Source organism: Mesoplodon densirostris, chromosome 11 (assembly GCF_025265405.1).
Source record: "Mesoplodon densirostris isolate mMesDen1 chromosome 11, mMesDen1 primary haplotype, whole genome shotgun sequence".
In the NCBI taxonomy this organism is placed as follows: Eukaryota; Metazoa; Chordata; class Mammalia; order Artiodactyla; family Ziphiidae; genus Mesoplodon; species Mesoplodon densirostris.
In genome coordinates, this window is record NC_082671.1 from 4,951,663 (window position 1) to 4,975,225 (window position 23,563).

Sequence of the window (23,563 nt, forward strand, 5' to 3'; positions counted from 1 at the left end):
TCTGAGAGGCAGAGAAGGACGCGAGCGAAGACCAACGTGTTTATTCCAACGGAGAAGCCACTGAGCCGAGGGCCTCCTTGGGCCTGGGTCTGCAATTGCAGAAGCAAAGGAGGCAGAGGGAGGGGGACAGGGCGAGGCCCGGGAGAGCAGGGCTCAAGGAGCACGGCCCGAGGGGCCCGTCACACCTGTGCCAGTGGCCTCTCTCCTCTCCTGTCCTCTGGGTGCACAGGACTCAGCTGAGAGAGGCGTGGCCAGGGGTCACGGCAGGTCCTGGTTCTGCTCAGAGCTCATCTACTGCAGGCTCAGGGTTTTGATTCCGACCCGAGTGTCCTAGTCCCCTGGTCGGGTGTTATACCACTGTCTTCCTCTCCCCCTAGTCCAGCATATGAGAGACTCAAACCAGCCAGAAAGGCACCCGGGGGCCTGGCCCTTTGAGGTTTGGGCTCTTCACAGGGAAGGTAGCAAAGCCTCCTTGTGTCTTTGCTGGACTCAGGGCCGGGGGTGGGGTGGGGGTCGAGGGGTGGGTAGCCACTGATGCCAGAAAAAACCAGCTCAAGCTCAGGAGGCCAGAGATGAGGGGTGGGAAGAAGGTCTAATGAAGTGGATAGTTCTAGAAATAAGGAATATTGGTCAGGTTAAGTCTGGGTCCTGGCAACGCCACCATCCTGTCTGCCTTGGGGGGCAGTTCCCCACAGGGCTCTCCACACATGCCCAGTGGGTGAGGAAGCAGGTGGAGGGTATGTATCTGGAGTAAATAGTAGAGGTTTACCCAAGGTTTGTGCAGGGCAACAAATAATAACTGGCTTCAGACGTTTGCAGCCCCAGAAGAGGCAGCCGATGAAGGAACCCCCGGCCCTCGTGGGCCAGGCATTCCTCTACTGTTGTGACCGTTTCTCTCCCGCTCAGCTGTGGGCAGATCAGAGAAGTGGACACAGCAGGGCCAGGGGCCCAGGCCAGGGAGGGGGGCGGGCTAGTTGTGAGGCGAGCCACGCGGAGTCAAGGCCTCGACGGTGTTTGGGGTGGACGGGGAAGGCAGCGGCCAGCAGCGGGCTGCAGCCTTGGACTCGGGCCACCCCCTGCTGTGCCAGGGGCCCAACCAGGATCCCGCTCTGCTGATGTCCTTTTCTGTGGTGCTGATTTAGCTCCGCTCTTCTTGGGACGGGGGGGATGAGAGAGGACGGGGACACCAGAACCCTGAGATCGCGGGCCCTCTCCAGGGAACACTCCTCCTGGTGGATGGGGCAGGTGCTGAGAAGCAGGGGAGTGTGGCCGACTGGGAAATGGGACAGTGGGGTCAGGGTGGTGACAAGAGGGACAGACCCAGCTGTCCCAGCTACCTGGCTCTAGTCATGCCCCATCCCCCCACGGCTCTTCCCTTCAGGCAGGGAGCTTCCCCCTGGGGACCACCTGGGGCAGCGGTCACTGGCCCGGCTCTTGGTGCAAAGGCAGGAAAGGCAGCTCAGGGAAGGGGGCTTTCAGCCGCAGCACGCGGTGCTCCAGGTCAATGCAGCACTGTGGGGTTGGGGGACAGTGAGCTCACCTGGGCAGGTGACCCCTCTCCCAGCCACGCTGCTTTGTTCCCCTCCGCCTTCCCACAGCACCCTGCTCTTTTCTCCTCCCTGTTTCCATTCACCTGGACCGCTATCACGGAGGGACCCAGTTCTCCATATTTTCCACAAATAAGGAATCTCTAAGGATCGAGGGTGAAATTCCACATCTCCAAGTCCTTCTCATCGGAGCCTGGCCCATGCTTCCACACCCGTGCCCCCTACCTCTTTTTCCCAGCTCTCGGGGTCAGGCCCTGGGTGTGGGTGTCGGCACGAGCATCCTCCTTACCTTGAGAGAGAGCAGGGTCTGCAGGCCAAGGCAGAGTTCAGGACTCTCCACATCTGCGGGAACCATTTGAGAATGCTGCTGTCCTCCTGTCAGCACTCGCCCCTTCTCTGCTCCCCCCACCACCCCAGGCCAGAGAACCTTGGGGATAATCAGAGCATCTTTGGGGGTACCTTGCCTGTGCTGGCAGGAGCTGAGAGGCTCTGCCTTCGCCCCGCCCAGGAGAGAGAGCTGCAAGAGCAGAGACGCGGGGATGCTGACGGAGAGGGGACTTACCTACCACCTGGGCCGAGCACGCCACGGTTGCCTGGCCCAGCTGTAGCTCCAGCTGCTCCACCTGGGCTGGGGGCCCAGGCGCCAGGTCCCCAGCTGGGGCGTTTAGGACCCTCTTCCCTAACCTGTGGTCGGGAAGCAAGGCTTATGGCCACCACAGCCCCCCATGCCGGTAGTCCGCTAGTGTCCCTCCCCACCACGCTTTGGGTTCTCAGCCAACCCTGGACCCATGTGGGGTCTAAATCCTGTCTTCTCTGCCAGAGCCCTTGTCAACTCTTTTCAAAAAAGTAACAGCTTTACTGAGATACAGTTCATATACCGTGAAAGGCACCCTTTTTCTTTTCTCTTTTTTTGTCCGTGCTACGCGGCCTATGGGATCTCAGTTCCTGGACCAGGGATTGAACCCAGGACACGGCAGTGAACGCTCTGAATCCTAACCACTAGACCAGAAGGGAACTCCCCAAAGTCACCCTTTTAAAGTAGACAACAGAGGGACTTCCCTGGTGGCGCGGTGGTTAAGAATCCACCTGCCAATGCAGGGGACACGGGTTCGAGCCCTGGAGCGGGAAGATCCCACACGCTGCGGAGCAACTAAGCCCGTGCGCCACAGCTACTGAGCCTGCGCTCTAGAGCCCGCGAGCCACAGCTACTGAGCCCGTGTGCCACAACTACTGAAGCCCGCACGCCTACAGCCCATGCTCCGCAACAAGAGAAGCCACCGCAATGAGAAGCCCGCGCACCGCAACTAGAGAAAGCTCACATGCAGCAACGAAGACCCAATGCAGCCAAAAATAAATAAATAAAAATAAAGTAGACAACAGAGTTCTGCAACCATCACTAATTTCAGAATATTTTCATCACCCCAAAAAGAAGCCCCCTCCCTACCCGTTCTTTTGGGCCCCCATCTTACCCCAGGCGGCTGAGGCATCCAGCGGAGATCTGATTGTAGTGGGTGCCCGTGTCCACGGCCACCTGAAGAACCTGGTCCTGGCACTGAGGAAGGGGGGAGGGGAGGGGACTCCGTGAGTCCCCAGGGGGTAGGGGGGAGAAAGAGTTGGGACTGGCTCTGTCACCTTTCCCAGCCCCTGATGGGTCCCTTGCAGAAATGAGTGAAGGGCTGGGAATTCCCTGGCGGTCCAGTGGTTAGGACTCCACGCGTTCACTGCCAAGAGCGCGGGTTCAATCCCTGGTCGGGGAACTGAGATCCCACAAGCCACTGACTGCGGCCTCCGGCCCACAGAAAGTGAGTTAAGGGTGTTTTTTATGGGACTCATACAGTTGAGCAGAACTGGGTCAGATACGGAATCAAGAAAGGAAGTAAAGCCGCAGGCGGGGAGAGCGTACTTTGGGGAGGATTCGACCCGCAGTGTAGGTCTGTGCCCGTGCTTGTTGAGAGCAGTGCCAAGGGCCTCCTGTCAGAGGAATCGGGGGTGGGAATGAGGAGGGATGGGGGGACCGCAGTACCTGGTTAGGAAATGAGATGTGGGGAACAGATTCGCCACCGCAGGCAAAGGAAGACAAGGTCGCTTCCTTTTAGATAAAAACAGACGTTTGGGTTTGCACGTGGATACCGCAAAACACATTGTTTTCTCCTTCCACACTGTTTGCTGAGGTCTGCTGTGCATGGGCACGTGGAAGGGGCAGCGGGGGAGTGGAGGGTCACCAGTGCAGGGGGAGAGCATGAAGGCTGTGGGTTGTGAGTCTAGAGCCTTCGATGTTGAGCCGGAGGAAAGGCTCCTCCATGGGGAAAGTCAGGGGAGCTTTCCCGGAGGCAGTGACGGCTGAGGCTGGAAGGATCGGAGAACGAGGACCTAGGATGACAGGCAGAGGAAGCACGGAGCAGAGACGGGCGGAAGGGAGGGAACGGCTCGGCGTTGGCTGCGGGGATGACAAGGCTGTGATCTGGAGCACGTGAGCTTTCGCGGGGGGGCTGCGTTATCCACACGTGCGCACCGTTTGTGTGTGGAGCACACTCATGTTTAAAGATGATACTTTGCTCAAGGAAAGGGAGTCGTATGCACCTCGGAAAGATGGGGCGGCGAGGGGCGGGAAGCAAAGGACGTGGAGGATCCCAGTCTGTGGCCCAGCCTGGGGAGAAGGCTCCCCCATCCCTCCCTCACCACTGGGGCAGAAGGGAGAGTGGGTGAGGGGAGCAGGCCCAGGAGGGGGTCTCACCTTGCAGTTGACCAGAAGAGCTGGCCTTTCTGTCTTGCTGGTCCTCCTCCTGCTCTCCTGGCCGTGGATCGCGGCCTGCACCGAGGGATGCTCCCCCTGAGGCCGGCTCGGGTTCCCCTCCACCAGACGCCTCTGGACCACATTATGCGGTTGCTGCTTCCGTCACAAAACATGCAGATGCTCAGTTCCCTCACTTTACAAATCCCAGGCCGTTCTCCCCAGCCCCGCCCTCCTCCTGAGTCTCCTGGGAGTAAGAAGGGGTGAGAGCTTCCCCAAGGATCCCAGCAGTCAGATCATTATAGCAGAGCTAGTCCCATGCCGTTTTCCAGGACCCCAATGTGTTGCTCAGTAATGGAGACATGGGGAGCGGGGAAGGGTCTCTCCTCGGTTAGACAGACGGGACATTTCAGGCACTCGCATGATGCTGGGGGGAAATTCTGTCTCAAGTCTACAACACATATTCTTGGAGACATTTTTTCTTTTTTTCTTCCTCTGACCTCATCCTTCTGTGGGATGCAGATCCCAGAGTTGATGGTGTGATGAAAAGAAGTCAAAGTAACAAGAACAAACGAAGAAGAAAAAAAAATCCAAATCTAAACTAGGAAGCTGGGGGAGTTCCCTGGTGGTCCAGTGGTTAAGACTCTGCGCTCTCACTTCCGGGGCCCGGGTTCCATCCCTGGTCAGTGATCTGAGATCCTGCAAGCTGCGAGGTGTGGCCACACAAACAACCTAGGAAGCTGGGCGTCATCCTCCCTGCCCTTCACCTGAAGCCACCCCGCCACGTCCAGTCACTTCTAAATTCTGCCAGCTTCACCTCCTGTATTTACAGTTCACCTCTCTTTCTGTTGCTGCTTCGTCCACACCTCAGCACAGCTCTCCTGAGTCCCTGGGACGCCTCCCTAAGTCCGTAAGAACGTGTCTCTCAAATCCACCTGCTCAAAGCCTGGGAGTCTCTGAAACTCTTGCTACTCCAAGTGCCGTCCTCAGATCAGCAGCTTTACCATCACTAGAAAGCTCCTTAGAAGTGCAGAATTGTGACCTATTGAACTGGAACCTTGTTTTTTTGTGTTTTGTTTTTTGTGTTTTTTTTTGCGGTACGCAGGCCTCTCACTATTGTGGCCTCTCCCGTTGCGGAGCACAGGCTCTGGACGCGCAGGCTCAGCGGCCATGGCTCACGGGCCCAGCCGCTCTGTGGCATGTGGGATCTTCCCGGACCGGGGCACGAACCCATGTCCCCTGCATCGGCAGGCGGACTCTCAACCACTGCGCCACCAGGGAAGCCCTGGAACCTTGTTTTAACAAGAAGCCCAGATGACCTCTGTGCACGGTAGAGTTTGAGAAGCACAAAGCGACATGTCAAACTAAGCCTGTCACTCCCCTGCCTAAAATCCATCAGAGCCCTCCCCTCCCCACCGTGCTTACCTGGAGGTGACAGCCCAGGTGGCCCGGCCACTACCTCATCCCCCCCCCCCCCCCCCCCCCCGCCGCTGTGCTCATCGGGGCCCCAGCGCCCCCTCTGGCCGCCTGGACCAGGCTGCCCGCCGCCTCCATGCCTCTGCTCCTGCACACGCCTCCTTCTGAAACTCCTCACCCTTCTCTAGGCCAGACTGGGCCACTGGCTCCGGAACTACTCTTTATTTGGAGAGAGGCTTTTGTTTTAAGTCTGGGGTTCCAAGTGCATGCTATAGTTCACGCAGGGTCCACCTCCTCCAAGAAGCCCCGTCTGACCTCTTCCCACTCTTGCCTCCACACACCAGGCGGGGGCAGTGTCCTGTCCCGTGGCCCCCTTTGTCACACGCCTCAAAGCTTTTATCTGCCCTTGAGATCAGGTCTGTATCTCATTCCTCCTTGCATCACAGGGCTCAGCTCAGCATACAGTAGGCACTGCATAAATGCTCACCGAAGAATGACTGTGTCCCTCCAGGCTCCACACATGCTTCCCCACCTGCCCTCTCTCCTGGGGAGCCTGGGATTGTTTTTCTACCCTTGGCTTAATGAGGCCCTTGAGGCTGCTCCTGCCAACAGGCTGCCAGCAGGAGACCCAGCTCTGGGAAAAGGGCAGCAGCGAGCTCTGGGAGCGGCTGGGAAGGTCAGCTCTGTGGTTTCCAGCTCTCCTCCCACCTGTCCCACGAGGGCGGCAGGCTCAGGCCCCCGAATGCTGTGTCTTCACTCCCAAAGCCACGCAAGGTAACTGCTCCATGTCAGTCCGGGAGGTCCTGAGGGCAGAAGGCTGGACCTGCCACGCTGGGGCGGCAGCGTCAATAGAGCCTGTTCGCCAGGGGCAAATGGATGAGAGATGGGCCGCAAAGGGCAGAGGCTGTGATTTCCTAGCCACTGAGAGCGAAAGAACCTGCTTCCCTGCTCCGTCTGTTTCTCAGCTGTGCTGGCTGTTTGCAAGGAGGTTCTCTGAATTGAAATCTCAGTCTGGTCACCTTTCCCCTTGCGGGGCTGCTGGGCCGGGCTCCTGGAGGGTGAACATTTGGCTGGGAGGAATGTGGAAAGGTAGGGCTCTTTCAGGAAATGCAGTGCGGGGCTGCATCTGGCTCCAGGTTTCCGGGGAGAAGCGGCTGCCAGAGTGGCCTGGAAATGGCCTCCTACACCTCAGGTTGCAGGAGTGCCTCCTCCCAGACTCCCTGCCCAGGAGATGAGACCGGACAGAGTACCCCCAACCCTTCTACAGAAGCCCTCCCGTCCTCTGTGAGCCGGAGGCCAGAGCCATCGCGTCTTCTCCAGACCTTGTGGATCTTACTTTCTCTCTCAGGCTAAATGGAATAGTCAGAGCAGCTGGAGGGACAGAGCCCCCAATTCTCCAGGCACCGTTCTAAGTCCTCTACAGGTATCAGCTCATGTAACTCTTACGTCCCTGGGAGGTGCATCCTGTTAATTTTATCCTCATAACACATGAAGAAACTAAGGCTCAGAGACATAAAGTGACTTGCCTGAGTTGCTAAGTGCCAGAGCCAGGATCTGAACCCAAGCATCCTGGCTCCGAGGAAGGCCACTCTCTCAGCCCCTCCCTCTGTCAGAGGGGAGTGAGTATATGCAGCTGTCCCCTGACTCACCCACCCCTCGGTGTCACTCCCTGACCCCGTTCCCTCGGGAGGCCACGCTGCTGCAGGGGGATGGAAGGAAAGGAGGCTGGAAGGGCCACTGCACCTGCAGGGAGCGAGGGGGCCCTCAGGAGCCCGACGCCCAGGCAAAAGCTGTGGGAAACCCTGGTGTTCTGGCGAGGATGGGGCGGGGGGCACCGAAGGTCCAGTCCCGGTGTGAGGGGACCTGTGGCTTAGGCAGAGGAGGGAATCGCGACCTTGAACCCGCCGGGCCCAGCGGTAAACGACTGCTCCAGGGGCTCCAGGGCCCCACAAACCTCTGCTCGAACCAGTGCTCCTCTCTTCCCCCCTAAGACAAGCCTGGGGCTCTTTGGGGAAGCTGAGCAATAGATAGGGTCCCCCAGAGCCACCAAGCCGTGGGAAAGCCCCAGTGAAGAGCCGGGAAAGGTCAAGGTGAACCCACAATTCAGGGCTGCCTCTCCCCTCCCCGTGGGCAGGGAGGGGCAGCTGGAGGCTGGGGTCTGCACCCTCCCGCAGAGGAGAGAAGGGACCCCGGCCCCCCGGGGGTTGGGGGGGAGGGCAGCCTCACCCAGTCTTTGGAGGTGCCGAGCCTCTTGAGGCCGTCCAGGGGGAGCAGGTCGGCCGAGTCCTTGTGCAGGAACCGGGTGGCCTGTCTGTGCTGGCGCCGCCGGCTGCTGGCTTGGCCCCGCAGCTCTGCCTCCTGTCCCCTGTCCCCGGCATCTCCCTCCTCCCTCGGGGCGTCCGGCCGGACGCTCATGGCCCCCGCGGGCGGGCCGGGGGCTCCTGAGCGGTCTTGCCCACCGTCCTCTCTGCTTCCTCCACCCGGCAGCTTTCTGCCTGCAGCTCTCCCAACCGGAGGGCCTCAGCGGAGGGAAGACAAGAGGAAGTAAATAAATAACGTGCAGGAGCGGCGACGTCAGACACCAATTTCCAGAGCGTGCAGTAGAGGGAGCGGGGCTCCGGCTGGAAAAACCCAGCCCTGGAGGAGAGGGGGCGCTGGCAGGGCTGCAGCTGGTTCGCAGCTCCTGGGTCCTGGCCGGAGTGGGCGGCGGCGGGGTGCGTATGAGTGTGTGTGTGGGGGGGGGGGGGCTGAGGGGGTGGGTGTATCTGTGCTGTAAACTGTCAAGGTGTCCGTGCCAGGTTGTTAGGGAGTGTGTCAGTGTGCGGAGGTGGCAGCCCGCGTGCTCGGGGCCTGTGTGGGATGCAGGGCGCGCGTCCCTGGGCGTGTGTCTCCTGGGCTGCCCCGCCGTGCCCTCCACCTGGGGTTCTCCGCAGCCCCGGGGCTGGGACGCAGGCCAGCACTAGGCTCGGAGCAGAGAGGCGCAGCATCACAGTGTCCCCGTTCCTCTCCTCCCCCTCGGCAGGAGCCTCCCCGCGTCCTGGGCCTCAACCTTTCAGCATCCTTTGGGTTTACGCTGGGTTCTGGCTTCCAGGGCTGGCAAGAGCAGCTCTGAATCTCCCTGCAGTTAGGGCCCCAGCTTCCTCCTCTCCTTTATGTAAGGCTCGTTGAGTCCTGGCTCTTTTTTAAAAAGTTATAATTCAAGCATGCAGAAAGTTATAAAGTTTTTTTTTCTCTTTTCATTAGAAAAGAGAAAAAAAAAAACTGCTACAAATATAACTGAAGCTCCTTGTGGGTCCCTCCTCCCCAGCTAACATCCCCTCCTGAATCTGGTATTTCTCACATCTTTTTCTTTTTCTTTTTTTCTTTTTGGCCTCCCCGCTTGGCTTGTGGGATTTCAGTTCCCCAGCCAGGGATGGACCCCCCGCCCTCAGCAGTGAGAGTTCAGAGTCCTAACCACTGGACCGCCAGGGAATTCCCTCATACCTCTCTTTATGCACATACATATGTGTGTATTCTATGCAGTGTGTCGTTTCGTTTCGCCTGCCCCGTTGTAGAGATTCTTCTGCAATTTGCTCTTTTTTGCTCAATAGTTTGTTAGTGAGATTCACCTGTGAGCTATGCCTAGCTCTAGGTAATTCACTTTAACGCCGTATAGTATTTCTCCAGTGAATACAACACATTTAGGAAATTTAGGTTATTTTTCATGCTTTGCTCTTACAGACAATGCTGCTGTGAACATTTTGGCACCCATCTCCTGGGGCACACGTGTAAGCATTCCTCTAGAGTGTATACCCAGGAGTGGGATTGCTGGGGCATCAGGTATGCACCTTCTTCCTTTCAACACAACTTGCCCTGCAAAGTGTTTGTACCAACGTGCACTCCACCAGCAGCACTCAGGGGTCCTCAGCTCCATGTCCTCGCCAACACTTGGTATCAGATTTTTATAGCCCTGGCACGTCTGCCATCAGATTTTTCTCTCCAGCCTTTCGTCTTCACCGTCATCAGCAAGCACTGGCCACGGTTCTGCTGACATGTGTTGGACACTCACAGGGTGAGTCCTGACCTGGGCCCTGCTCCCCGGGGCGCGGTCTGATCCAGGAGGCTCGGAGGCGCCTGCACATTCGGACAAGGCCAACATCCACTGGCCTCCTGTGGACCACATGCCTTCTTTTTTTTTTTTTTTTTTTTTTTTTTTTTGCGGTACATAGGCCTCTCACTGTTGTGGCCTCTCCCGTTGCTCAGCGGCCATGGCTCACGGGCCCAACCGCTCCGCGGCATGTGGGATCTTCCCGGACTGGGGCACGAACCCGTGTCCCCTGCATCGGCAGGCGGACTCTCAACCACTGCGCCACCAAGGAAGCCCCCACATGCCTTCTTGAGGCATTTTATAACCACTGCAATTGTATTACGATCCCCATTTACAGAAGAGGAAACTAGCTAAGTGTTAGGGGTTCAGTTGTGTTCCCCCCAAATTCATATGTTAACGTCCCAACCACCAGGACCTCAGAATGTGACCTTATTTGGAGATAGGGTCTTTACAGAGATAATCAAGTCAAGATGAAGTCATCAGGGTAGCCCTACTCCAGTATGACTGTGTCCCTATTAAAAGGGGAAATCTGGACCCAGAGAGAGACGCACGCAGGAAGGGTAGCATGTGAGCATGAAGGCTGAGGATGGGGCCATGCATCTCAAGACAAGGAAGGTCAGAGGTCACCAGCAAACCACCAGCAGCCGGGAGAGAGGCCTGGAACAGATCGTGCCTCACAGCCCTCTGAAGGAACCGTTCCTGCCCACACCTTGACCTTGGGCTTCCAGCTTCTGGACCGTGAGACAACACATTTGTCTTGTTTAAGCAGCAGAGGCTGTGGTGCTTCATTACAGCAGCCCCAGGAAGCGAGTACACCAAGACTTAGACAACTGGCCCCAGATCCAGGTATCGGGTGGCAGACCTAGGAGTCAAAGCCTCTGGTCCTGTCTCCCGAGCCCTGCTCAGTCTCCGTTATGCCGAAGCGAAAGCACGATGTGGAAGGTAAACATGGACTGAAAACCAAACACTAGTGTGACTCCACTTACCGAGCTCAGCACCCTCTGACCCTGGCTTCCTTTAGAGTCAGGTTCAGTGGAATATTCCAGCTCCCTTCCACCCCTGTGCCTTGACACCTGTTACCCGCGTATTTGCCTGGGGATAGAGGTCGAAGAGGACCCACTGCCATGTACTGGGTTCCCTGGTTGTTTCAGTAGGATTAACCATGTGCGTGGACCGATCAGCCAGTGCCCCGCGTACCAGGATGCCGGGCAGGCCCCATGCTGAAAGGCATCTCCTCCAACCTTATTCTCAGCCAGCCATTCCTTAGGTTTGAAAAGTCTTCAAGATCTTCAAGAGTCCTTTATTTTATTTATTTTTATTTTTTTTGCGGTACGCAGGCCTCTCACCGTCGCGGTCTCTCCCGCTGCAGAGCACAGGCTCTGGACGCGCAGACTCAGCGGCCATGGCTCACGGGCCCAGCCGCTCCGCGGCATGTGGGATCCTCCCGGACCGGGGCACGAACCCGCGTCCCCTGTATCGGCAGGCGGACTCCCAACCACTGCGCCACCAGGGAAGCCCCAAGAGTCCTTTATTAATGCACTCTCTGGAGGACTGCCGCTGTCGGTGAACAAGAATGAGGTGACTCTTGGGCACTTAGCCACGTTGCCTCGGGCCGGGCTGACCACCTGGATGGGTGTCCCAGCACGTGGACTGCACCCAAGGGGAGAGCAGGCGCTCCTGTGGTGTAGAAGGGAGACCTGGGCGTTTGCGGTTCGGATGGGGTGAGCTTGGGGACAGCATCACCCCTTTTCCAGGGGGTTTGACAAGCCTGGGAACCCGTCGTGCTCAGGAAATGCCACTCTCTGGAGTGCAGCCGCAGAAGAGGCCCAGCTGGTCCCTGTGTCTGTGACTCAAACTAATATTGTCTTGCTTGCTGTCTCATCATCCCACACACTCAGGGGTAAGGAGACTCTTGCTTTTCGTGTTCCTTGGCTTCTTCCTTTGTAAATCTGTGCTTTCCCCCACATTGCAGGGAGTTCTTGCGAGGGGAATGTTCTGGCCATACAGAGCTCTGAGCTCTTCTTTCTCAGAATGCCGGGGCATGTTTTGTGGCCCATTTATATCCTCAGCTGGATTGTCTGTGTCTTTGCCAATAACTCACCTCTCTTCCTTTCCCCTCATCATTTTCTAACCTAACCGTTGTATAGTTCAACAAACCGATTCGTTCACAAGGAATAACTACACTGAGCTCTAGTCATGAGACGTAGGGAGAAAACTCCCCAGGACGGTATTCAGGAAGATTAAACCATCTGGATTCTTAGGAAGAGAAGGACTGGAGGTTTTCCTTTCCGAGACGCTTGGGAAATATCTGTAACTTTTCTCATTTATTTCATCTTGCGGTTCCCATCGATGTTGAAGCGAATGGATCCAAAGTCAGAAATTTTGTGAGGAGAAAATGGACGTGTGAGATATGGCTCCCCACTGCTTTGGTTCTCCTCTGAATTATAGCAAGTTTTCCTTTCACTCAGTCAAAAAATATTTTTGGAGCCCCTACTGTGTGTGTCAGGCACTGAGCCAGGCCCTGGGGGTACAGTGGGGAGTCGGACGGAGCCCCTGCCCCCATGGAGTTCACATCCAAAAGAGGAAGGCAGACGCTAGACCATTTGTGATGCTGGGTAGTGCTGAGTGCTGGAGGACAGAGCAGGGGAGAGCGGTGGGGTGGGGGACACGTGACATCATGCAGGATGAGAACAAGGTGAGGGGGAGGGCCATGCTGGGACCTAGAGGGGATGCCGCGGAGGGGGGCAAGACGGGCTAGCCTGGGCCTGGGCTGACGTTCCCACACTGCACCCCGGACGGGGTAGGTCTCCATCCCCCCTGTCCGGCCCGGCTCCCCGCCACCCCGTGACCAGTCATTCACACCAGCAAGACGTAGAGAGAACAGAGCTACTCATCCACCCAGGACGGAACCCTTTTCCTTGCTCTCCCAGACAGCGTTAACTCACTGGGGTTAACAAGTCACCAAACCCTGCATCTGACAGACCCGAGGGGTCAGGGTTTCCTCTACTGAAAGGGAACCCAGAGCCCTGCCGAGTGGGTTCTCGGAATTGTCAGAGGGCGAAGGGTCTTTGTGTTTCCAGCAACGAGGAAGGCTGAGAGGGCTCCGGGAGATACCGCTTTCTCGGCCTTCACCCTCATAGGCCCTCAGGTCTTCTGGAGAACCTCCTGCCTTTAGGTAAAACCAGACTACATCTCAGATCTGCCATGGGGTGTCCGTCATTAGTGATTCTAGGCTTGTGCTGACTGATGCCACGGGTACTGGCCACACATGGTTATTGAGCAGTGGAAATGTGGCCGGTCTGAACTGAGATATCCTATAGGTGTAAAATACATCCTGGATTTTGAAAACAATACCAAAAGCAATGTGAAATATCTCATTAATTATTTTTATATTGATTACATTATTTATATTGATAATATTTTGGATCTGTTGGGTTCAGTAAAACGTGCTTTTTGTTCTGTTTGGTTTTTCGCTTGTTTTGGTTTTGTTTTTGTTTTGGCCATGCCGTGTGGCAGTGACACGCAGGATCTTAGCTCCCTGACCAGGGATTGAACCCGTGCCCCCCGCATTGGTGGCGCAGAGTCTTTCTTAACCACTGGACCACCAGGGCAGTCCCTTTTTCTTTTTGGGGGGAAAATGTGTTATAAAAATTAACATCACCTGTTTAATTTTACTTTTTTTTTTTTAGATGTTGGGGTAGGAGTTTATTAATTAATTAATTTATTTTGGCTGTGTTGGGTCTTCATTTCTGTGCGAGGGCTTCCCCTAGTTGTGCAAGCGGGGACCACTCTTCATCGCGGTGCGCGGGCCTCTCACTATCGCGGCCTCTCTTGTTGCGGAGCACAGGCTCCAGACGCGCAGGCTCAGTAGTTGTGGCTCACGGGCCTAGTTGCTCCGCGGCATGTGGGATCTTCCCGGACTGGGGCACGAACCCGTGTCCCCTGCATTGGCAGGCAGAGTCTCAACCACTGCGCCACCAGGGAAGCCCTAATTTTACTTTTTTAATATGGCAACTAAAAAATTTAAAGTTGCACGTATGGCTCCATTATATTTCTCTTGGACAGCACTGGTCTAAATAGATTCACAGCTTGTTCCCTGAAACCTGGCATAGTCTATTCCAGCATCCCTCCACCTTATCAGGAAGTTCTTTCTGTCTCATCTAAATCCCTGTCGCTGTATTCGAAATCCCTGCCCTCTTGTCCAAACCTCAGTACAGATGGAGATGAACTGGTTCCCACCTTCCTTGTAATAACCTCCATGCCTTTAAATATCTTTCACATTTTCTTTTTAAGAAGAAAGTGAAATAGTGCCATGTCTTGTCCCTGATATTAGAGACGGAGAGAAGAGTTCACCTGATGTAGTGAAATCATGCAGCCCTGCCGCATAAGGAAATTCCCAGGATATTCCCCATAGAATGGGTTATTCAGAGCTAGACAAACAGCACCCTTGATCCCACGGAGGGTAAGGCCAGCCAGCTCTATTTCAGGCTTTCTCCTCTGGCCTTGTCAGATCTGCTCAAGACAGGAATGAAGCTGTTTTCCAAAATTCTCCAGCAAGGGTCCCAGAAGGCCAGGGCCAGTTTTGAAATGTTTCACCCTACCTCCACCCCAAAGAGGTAGATCTTCCAAAGACTTCCAGGCTAGGAGCACTTTTTACATTTGAGACTAGGATGCTTTTCTCCTATTTCATGGGTGGCAAAACCAAGGCACAAGGAGTTCTCTGGTGGCTTAGTGGTTAGGATTCCGGGCTTTCACTGCCGTAACCCGGGTTCAATCCCTGGTCAGGGAAAGGAGATGCCGTAAGCCGCGTGGCGTGACCAAAAAACAAAACAAAACAAAACACCAAGACACAGAAAGGTGGAGGAGCATTTGTCTCTATTGATGAAAGCAGACCAAGCACGGGATGTAAAATTCAGACAAGCTTGGTCACGTTTCCCAGCTCACTTACTAGCTGGGTGACTTTGGGTGGAGCGCTTAATCGTTTGGAATCCACTTTCTCATCTGTAAAACTGAAATAACGTGTCTTCTGCAGAATCTCTGTGAAGTATGAACGAGAAGCCCAACAGCAAATTGGTTAAGAGCTCTGGGGGCCTTAGTTGACTCGTCTCTAAAAGGGAGAGCACGTGGGGCCTCATCGTGTTGGGAGGATTAGGGGTGCGAGGTATGCGGCAAGCGGGCTCCAGCCCTGCTTCCCTCTCAGATCTGCTTGAGAAAGCTGCGGTGAGAGAGTAGGTCCTGAAGGCGGGCCCAGGCTGCAGGGGTCCCCCCAGCCCCCCACAGAGGCTTCCAGGGACTCCATATCTGAGCAGATGGGGGAGGGTGGGGTAGGGGTGATGCCCATGGCTGTGGGCAGGCTGGGCTAAGGGTTGCCTTGAAGAGTCCCCAGGCCCAGGAGGACCTACGGAGGCTGTTGGCCCCAGAGCTCCATGGCCTGGTGGAGTTCAGGAATTCCAGGAATCCTGCTTCTGCATCTCTGGCTGGCGATGGACAAGGGAGCCCCTGGTAGGGCTGCCAGCAGGAAGGAGGCCGCCACCCAGAGAGCAGGGCCCGAGGGTGGAGGCGGGGGTGGAAGTCCCTCGTGAGGCCGGCAGCGGAGGGGAGGGGGTCTGGGTCTGCAAGGCGGCGTCTGTGGAAGCGCAGCTCACCCCTCTACCCTCCCTCCCAGCTCCGGGCTGGAGAGTGGGAGGCTTTCTCCTCCGTCTCACTCCCCAGAACTTCCTATTAACCCTCTAAGTGTGCCCTGGGCTTCTCTTGCTGGAGGTGACAAAACCCAGGCATGATGGGCAAGTAGTCTGAGAAGCAGGATGACAACACAGACCCCAGAGCCCTGGCTGTACCAGGAGGGCAAGGACAACCTGGCTTTGTGGCCCGGAGCAAATCGCCTCGGCCTTGGGCCTTGGTTTACCATCCAAACGCTTGTTTCCCAGAGGCCTGCCCCGCTCTGACATGCCAGGATCTGAGGCAAGGGACCTCCTCCTTTCCACCGTCACTGCTGATCTCGAGCGTCACTGCTGATCTCGAGCGGGAGAACGGCCCGTTCCCCGAGCCCCACCCTCCCCTGGAGCGCTCAGGAAACTCTCCTTCCTCCCTTGGCTGTGGGCCTCCCCACCACGGGGAGAGGTGGCCAGGAGAAGGACCATGGTGGAATTGTAGATTTGGAACTAGAAGGAATTTTGGAAACTCTCTATACCTACCCTATTTATATAATTATTATTATTATTATTTTTTGCAGTACGCGGGCCTCTCACTGTTGTGGCCTCTCCCGTTGCGAGCACAGGCTCCGGACACGCAGGCTCAGCGGCCGTGGCTCACGGGCCCAGCCACTCTGGCATGTGGGATCTTCCCGGACCGGGGCACGAACCCGTGTCCCCTGCATCGGCAGGCGGACTCTCAACCACTGCGCCACCAGGGAAGCCCTATATAATTATTATTTATTTATTTATTTATTTTTGCGGTACGCGGGCCTCTCACTGTTGTGGCCTCTCCCGTTGTGGAGCACAGGCTCCGGACGCGCAGGCTCAGCGGCCATGGCTCACGGGCCCAGCCGCTCTGCGGCATGTGGGATCCTCCCGGACCGGGGCACGAACCCGTGTCCCCTGCATCGGCAGGCAGACTCTCAACCACTGCGCCACCAGGGAAGCCCTATAATTATTTTTAATCGAGATGAAATTCACATGACATTTACCATCTTTTTACATTTTTTAAATATTTATTTATTTATGTTTGGCTGCGTTGGGTCTTAGTTGTGGCAATGTGGGGTCCTTTGTTGCAGTGCGTTGGCTTCTCTCTAGTTGTGGCCCACGGGCTTAGTTGCCCTGTGGCACATGGGATCTTAGTTGCCCGACCAGGGATTGAACCCGTGTCCTCTGCATTGGAAGCATGGCATCTTAACCACTGGACAGCCAGGGAAGTCCAGCATTTACCATGTTAAATTATACAATCCAGTGGTATCTTGTTCACTCATGATGTTGTGCAAGCAGCACTTCTATCTAGTTCCAAAATATTTTCATCCCCCGCAAGAGAAAACCCTGTACCCATGAAGCACTCAGCCCCCATCCCCCTCCCCAGCACCTGGCCACCACCGATTCACCTTCTGTCTCTAGGCATTCGCCTCCTCCGGACCTTTCCTAGAAATGCAGTCGTACGATATGCACACGTTTGTGTCTGGCGTCTTCCACTCATGTTTTCGAGGTTCATACACATTTTTGCGTGTGTCACTGCTTCACTCCTCCATAAGGCTGAATCGTGTCCCACCCATTGATTACTTTTATTCTACAGGTAATGATTGACAGCTGCAGGTGTGGAGGGCCGACGCTGTGCCAGGCACTTTGCAGGTGCGTCACTTGCTTCTTTTATTTATTCCATTGATTTTTGCCCTAGTGGCTCCCGCTGTGCAGAGGAGGAAGCTGAGAGCTTGAGGGGAAAAAGGACCCTTCCAAAGGGCACACAGCTGTTTAGTGGTTACGCCAGGGCTGGAACCCCGGTGGTGTTTGATTCCCAGGTGCTGACAGCTTGAGGGAAGTGGGCAAAGAGGGCAGTGGGCAGAGGCCAAGAGAAGCCCAGATGGGGAAGGTCACCGACATGGCGTGTGACAGGGGCCAGGGTAGGTGAGGTGGGCCCCACCTGCAGCTTCTCCCTCTCTGGCCACTCCCCGCTGCCCCTCCCCCTCCACTCTCCGCCCCAGCCGGCCAGCACCCTGCGGACCCATGCGCTTTACCTGCCTCCACTTGAGGCCACGTGTCTCTGCCGCTACCCCCCACTGCAAAAGCTGAGGCATGAGGGGTCTGCAGCAGCACGGGCCCAGGCCAAAGATGATGCTCTGGGGTGACTGCTCCCACCGTTACCTTGAGTCTCCACTTTGCTCCTGTCCCTCCGCCGAGGCCTGGTCAGCCTTCCTCAGACCTGACTCTCCATCCTCCAGCACAGCCTTGGCCTGACCTCTGCTCCCCCAAACCCTGTGTGCGACCTGCAGCCCAGCAGACTTGCTTCTGAGCTTTGTCCAGACGTCAGATTGTCCAGGGAGAAGGTTCCTGTATCCTGACCAATCCCAGTCTTATTCCAAATGGGTTATGAGAGCCACATGTCACAGTGCCTCTCCCCCTCCACACCTACACACGCGCACACACACACACACACACGCGCGCACACACCTTCTCCCTCCCCACTCCTCGGCAGTCTGCAGGAACTGGATCACCCTCTGCTCTCCCCACCACACCCCAGTGCTCCTACCTGCCGCGAGGGGTCCTCCAAGGAAGACAGAACAAATTAGAATTTCAGTAGAGTCTTCAGGAGCCTGGGGTACAGATGAAGTTGGGAGGATGGTGCGGAGGCTCGGTTCTGCAGAAGCCCGTAGCCTTCAGCCACCCCAGCCTTCTTGCTGAAGGTACGTTGGTTGAGAACACAAGGGCTTGGGGGTCTGTATGCCCACTGCGGTCTCCACCCATCTGGAGGCTCTTCTAGATGTGTCCAGGTCTTCTCCTTCTCGCTAAGGTTTTTCCAGGATGGGCCCTGGAGAGATAACGGAGGGGCAAGACCACCCACTCCACTAGCAGGGTCTGGTAACCCCTCACCAGGTCCTGACTCAGAGGCGCCCTGGGCAGCAAAGCCAACTTGACTGCCTTCTCCCGGTAATGAGGCAGCGGGTTTGGGCAGGGCCAGCTCCTGGCAAAATCACTGGGAAGTGGGTTGGGCATGAGCTGGAGGCCTCCAGGCTCACACCTTCCACCAGCTGAGATGTGCCAGTACCTGTGTGTGGGGGGGAAGGGGTGTGGAGAGGACAGGGGTCAAAGGAGAGACGTGGGCGCGGTGGAGGGGGCGGAAGGGGAGGAGACGCTGCGTCCGCCAGCTGTCAGCCATCAGGCTGCGGAGGCCCCTTCCACCTCTCTCCCCACCTGGATACTGACCTATGCTCAATGGCCTGCACCCTGTGTGTGCGTTTTGGCGTTAGGCTGGGGAAATCATGTTATCTGGTTGGTCAATCTTCCGTCCTTCGGACACGTAGTCTGTAAGGGGATCATCCAGATTCTAGCTGTCCTCCAAGCCCCAGCTTCTCCATAAACGCAGTCCAGGAGCCCTTCCCGCTCTGACCTGCTGCCCTGCGACGCTGGTCTCACGGCTCGCTCTTCTGCAGACCTGCGGTATTTGGTTCGACACTGGGAAGTCCACTTTTTGTACAACAGAGTTGAATATTGGCAAATCGTTCAACGTGCTTTGCCCTGGCTCAGCAGGTATCTTCCCATTTGCTGACTTTGGTGTACATCAGAGGTTTGCAGCCTTGGCTGCATGCTAGAATCACCCTGGGGAGCTTTTTAGAAACACCAGTGCCTGGGCTCTCCCCGAGGCCAAGCAAGTTAGACTCTCCCGGGTGGGGCTCAAACCTCAACATTTTTCTAAAGTGAGCCCGGTGATTCTAATGTACAGTCAGACTGGAGGGAGGCGGGGTTTGCATGTAAATGTCCTACTTCCCCGAGAAGATCATGAGCGTCTTGAAGCCTTGTCTGGTCCTCTTGCTAGAATGTGCTTTCTCACTTTCCTAGACGGGGTTCATTTGAAGCCCCGCCAGAGGTGCTCCGCAGGGGCCGCAAGCCTGGGTGGGCCTCCCCTCTCACTCTCTCTTGCTGCCACCTGGTGGACTTCACGTGTCCTTCAAGGTCCAGCTCCAATGCCACCTCCTCCTTTATTCCTGCTCCAGGGACAGGCTACAGCAGCAAGCCAGCGAAACCAGGACCCTTCTCGCACAGAGATGAGTTACTGAGCCCCTTCTCCCTGCCAGACACCATACCCCGAAAGGTACCAGGTACATCTCCAATACACACCTGGGGAAAGTGAAGCTCAAGGAATTTAAGAATGTTGAAGTTGTGTTGCAAGTTTGTGATGGTAGATTCCAGCCTAGTTCTGTTTGACTCCCAGGGCCTGGCTGCTTCTGCCACCATACACACATATTTCCTGTGCACCGAGCACTGTGCTGAGCTTTCTGTGGATGATACTCTATTTCTCTCCTGCTACCTTTATAGAGCATTATGTTGGCTGTGAACTTGCCTGATTCCTGGGTCAGACAGGAGGGGAGGTGGAGCGTGGTGGTTAAGAATGAAGCCCTGGATCCCTGGTGGCGCAGTGGTTGGGAGTCCGCCTGCCGTTGCAGGGGACGCGGGTTCGTGCCCCGGTCCGGGAGGATCCCACATGCTGCGGAGCGGCTGGACCCGTGAGCCATGGCCATTGAGCCTGCGCGTCTGGAGCCTGTGCTCCGCAATGGGAGAGGCCACAGCAGTGAAAGGCCCGCGTACTGAAAAAAAAAAAAAAAAAAAAAAAAATGAAGCCCTGGAGCTGTGCTCCCTGGGTTCAAATCCCAGCTCTGCCCTTACTGGCTGTGCAAACTTGGGCAAGATACTTGACCTCTCTGTGTTTCAGATGCCCCATCTGTAAAAGGGGGTTGACAATAGTAGTTTCTATTCAGAGAGTAGTGGGAGGATTAAGTAATATAGTAAAGTGATTAGAACCATTTGGCTGTGAGGTGTTTGAGCAGCGATCTGAGTCTTCCCCACGTCCGTGTGTCCAGAGTTAGTACAGAGTAGCCGTCAGTGGTCAGCGTTGCAAGACAGCAGAGAGAAGTCGAGGTCCTAGTAATCGTCTCTCAAAATCACCAGCTGTTGGCTTTTTCTTTTAAAGATTAAACACCTCCGCAGCCTCCCACTCCAGTCCCTTGGGGCTTCTGTCAATGAGATTGGAGTTTGAGACACGCTTTGTATTCCTCTCCCTCTTTCCCGCCAGAGCCTAGAGGGCAGCGGAGTGGAGACGCCCCCGTGCATGCCCGCGATGGGCAGGGAGGGAGAGTCCCTCCACACTCCTGCCTCTGCTCACACCAGCCACCCCTCCTCTCGACGCTTCCGAAGGCTTCCTCCCCTCCCAGCCTCTACCCCTCTAGCCCGCCTCACGAAGCCTTCCTGGGGCGGTGCTCCAGACGACACCCACCCCTCCCTCTTCTGAATTTCTGTAATAACGTCTGTGTTTGGTACGGTCATTCTATGTATCCATTCACCCACTTCATCTTCACGCAGTGAGGTGGGCACGGCATTTACCACTCTCCCCCTCCCCGCCCATCTTTCAGCAACCGTGGAACTGAGTCTGGAAGAACTAAACAATTTGCCAAAGTGACACAGTCTGGAGTTTAATCCAAGCTTCTGCCTCAGGCTCTCGGCTCTTTCTATTAATAATTGACGTCCTCACAACACCCGTTGTCTGTCTCACGCTTTGGGCACTTGGCACACGTGGGCTGGTGTTGAGAGCTGTCTTTCCATGCACGTGTGTCGGTACCTGCCTTTCAGAAGCTCCTTGAGGGCAGGGACTGAATGACATTTCTCTGTATCCCTGGGGCCTGGCAGGCATCAAGTATCAATACACAGCTGTCTCCCCTACATTTTCGTTAAGTAATCAAGCCCCTCCCCTGGCTGTCATTCCCTGGCCTCCACCCGGTCCCTCCAGCTACGTTTGGACAGAGTTGAGTTTTCAGGTGACCAGAGGAGGGACGGTAAGACGTCAGAAAGAGGAATCGGAAAGAGGGAGGGGTCCCCTGGGCACGGGTGGGGTGGGTGGGCTCCCCGAGGAGGGAGCTCCTCTTCTTGAAGTTCTTTGGGGGCAGGACGTTGCCGGTGGCATCGAGCAGGGGTGCCCTGACTTCACTCCTCAGCTTGAGCTTCCCCACCTCTCTCAGTTCCTTCACTGTCCTGAGAATCACCTGGTGCCTCCTCTGTGTGTCCAGAAAGAGAGGAGTACAGGAGATTAAGGTCAGAAAGCTGTTTTGACCCATCCAGGACGGAGGGGGCACCGGGGGCTCTGCCAGGGGTGGTGGTGGGCCCTGGAATCCGTCAACCAGCGCCAGACGTTGCTGTCATAGGGCCCGTCAGGCCTGGCGGAGAAGGTGGCTGGCAGACGTCCCACATGCAGCCACGTGTGGAAGCCCCAGGTGTGCTGGGCCGCATCCTTCCGAGGGCAGGCCAGTCAATGACGCACCTTGGCCTTCATTTCCGTGCAGGGTGGCAGCTTCAGGGCCAGCTGGTGGTAGGCTTGCCGGGTGAAGCCAGGCAGCTCCGAGGACTCCCTGGGGAGGACGAACTCGCGTTGAGCCCACGTGCGGGGCATCAGGAGGGTCTCGTGGGCGTGGACCGTCTAGGGAGAGACAAGGGAGCCTGGGCGCACTCTGCCTCTCCTCGGTTGGAGAGGACAAGCTGCCAGCGGCCTCCAGACCCAGATTCTCATCGGGACCGGGTGGCCGGGGGCGGGGTGGGGGAGGGACGGGACGTTTTCTCGGTTCTTGCCCAGAGCACGTGGCCTCTTGGTATGGTTTGCACGCATCCCCATAGATTGTTCTCTGTCCATCTATTGGGTTTTGTTTTCCCAGGCTCTTTCCTCAACTGACATTTTCCCCCTCTTCTCTCTGCCTTCACCCATCCTCTCCATCCTGGGGCCCCCGTTCCTGCCTGGGCTCTGGGGTTCCTCTCCAGGCACACTGGGCCTGAGGTAGTGTGAGGGAAAAGGCCCCTTCCAAGCGGAGTGTAGAAGGGAAACCATCCTCCAGGGAATATGGGGCCAGTGCTTTCCTGCCCCGGCCCCTCCCGTCCCGCGCTTCTCTGTCGTTGGTGCATCCCCCTCAGGTCTCATTAAGACACAAGCATGTGTAGGAAGCATCCAGATGTGGGTTCCTTTCCTTTCTGGCGCCCCTCCATCCCCCGTGAAATAAACGGTGGCAGATATATACTTGACACTTTGCGAAATACTGATCCTCGTCTCATTTAACCCTCACACCTTGCGAGGAAGTGCTCTTGTTGCATCTCAAAGATGCAAGAAGCAAGGCATGTGAGGGTGACTAACTTGCCCACGGCACAGAGTGAGGGCAGCAGAGCTGGCACTGAGTCTGTGCCACTCAGGACACGAGGCTCCTCCAAATGCCTCTGCTTCCCACCTGCCCCTAGGACTTTTCTGATCCCCCAAACTCACCTGTTCCTTGGGCCCAGTCCCCTAAGTCATGTCTACACGCACACCCCAGGGGTGGGTCTGGATGTCATAACCAGACATTTCCTCTCCTCTGCCCTGAGCTCCGTGTGCACAGGGTCATAGGACAAGGGTTCACGGGCCTGGAGCTCTGCTGCCCGGGAGAAAGCATGGCCCACCCCAGGGAGGGCAGGGGGCAGGCAGGGGGTGGGGCTGGGGACAGCCCCTCACCCAGTGTGGTACAGAAAGTTAGCTGCAGAGATGCGGCCCCGCCCACTACCTTCAGGAAAGGTTCTCTGATGCGGGATGGGTCACTCTGCCCTCTGGGTGATCTCTGCAGGTTGCTGGCCATTTTTCTGGGCTTCCCTGCAGGAGGGGCAGCTTTGTAGGGAACACCTTCTTGGCAGCATTGTTTGCAGCTGGGGTTGCTATGGTGATGCTTCCTGGGTGGAGATGCAGGGAGGAGGCCCTTACCTCTCCCTGGGAGGGCTCACCAGTCCCTTGGGCCCTGGCTGCCTTTCAGGTGAGGCAGGTGGGGAATAGGGCTCGTAACAGGAGCTGCTTCGAGGTGGGGCGCAGAAAAGCAGGGCAGGCTGGCTCCCAGGCCTCGGGTTGGGGATGGAGGTGGTCATGAGGCGCCTGTAACTGGGCCCATCCTTCCCTAATGTTGGTGGGCGGGTGCCCCTGGGTAGGCCTTTCTTCAGGGAGCCCTGGAAGGCCTAAGTGACCCAGCAGGTTCAGAGGTCCCCAAAAGAGGCTGGCTGTGCAGGCCCGGCACTGGGAAAACTGCTGATTGAC

At 56.5% G+C, this 23,563-nt stretch overlaps 2 protein-coding genes across 2 annotated transcripts; both read right to left on the bottom strand.

Annotated features, from left to right (window-relative positions):
* Window positions 1-64: 64 nt before the first annotated feature.
* On the bottom strand, window positions 65-9,856 carry NRIP2 (nuclear receptor interacting protein 2). Its single transcript, XM_060113378.1, has 8 exons — window positions 9,758-9,856; window positions 8,275-8,384; window positions 7,921-8,197; window positions 4,282-4,434; window positions 3,017-3,099; window positions 2,110-2,231; window positions 1,837-1,889; window positions 65-1,512 (listed from the first exon to the last, which is right to left on the bottom strand). The coding sequence occupies exons 1-8, from the start codon at window positions 9,854-9,856 to the stop codon at window positions 1,420-1,422; spliced, it is 990 nt and encodes a 329-aa protein (XP_059969361.1). The 3' UTR covers window positions 65-1,419.
* An 8,381-nt stretch (window positions 9,857-18,237) lies between these two features.
* TEX52 (testis expressed 52) lies at window positions 18,238-23,117 on the bottom strand. Its single transcript, XM_060113379.1, is given in 4 exon segments — window positions 18,238-18,526; window positions 21,394-21,622; window positions 21,625-21,943; window positions 23,046-23,117. Coding segments are annotated over 4 exon segments (909 nt in total).
* Window positions 23,118-23,563: the final 446 nt, after the last annotated feature.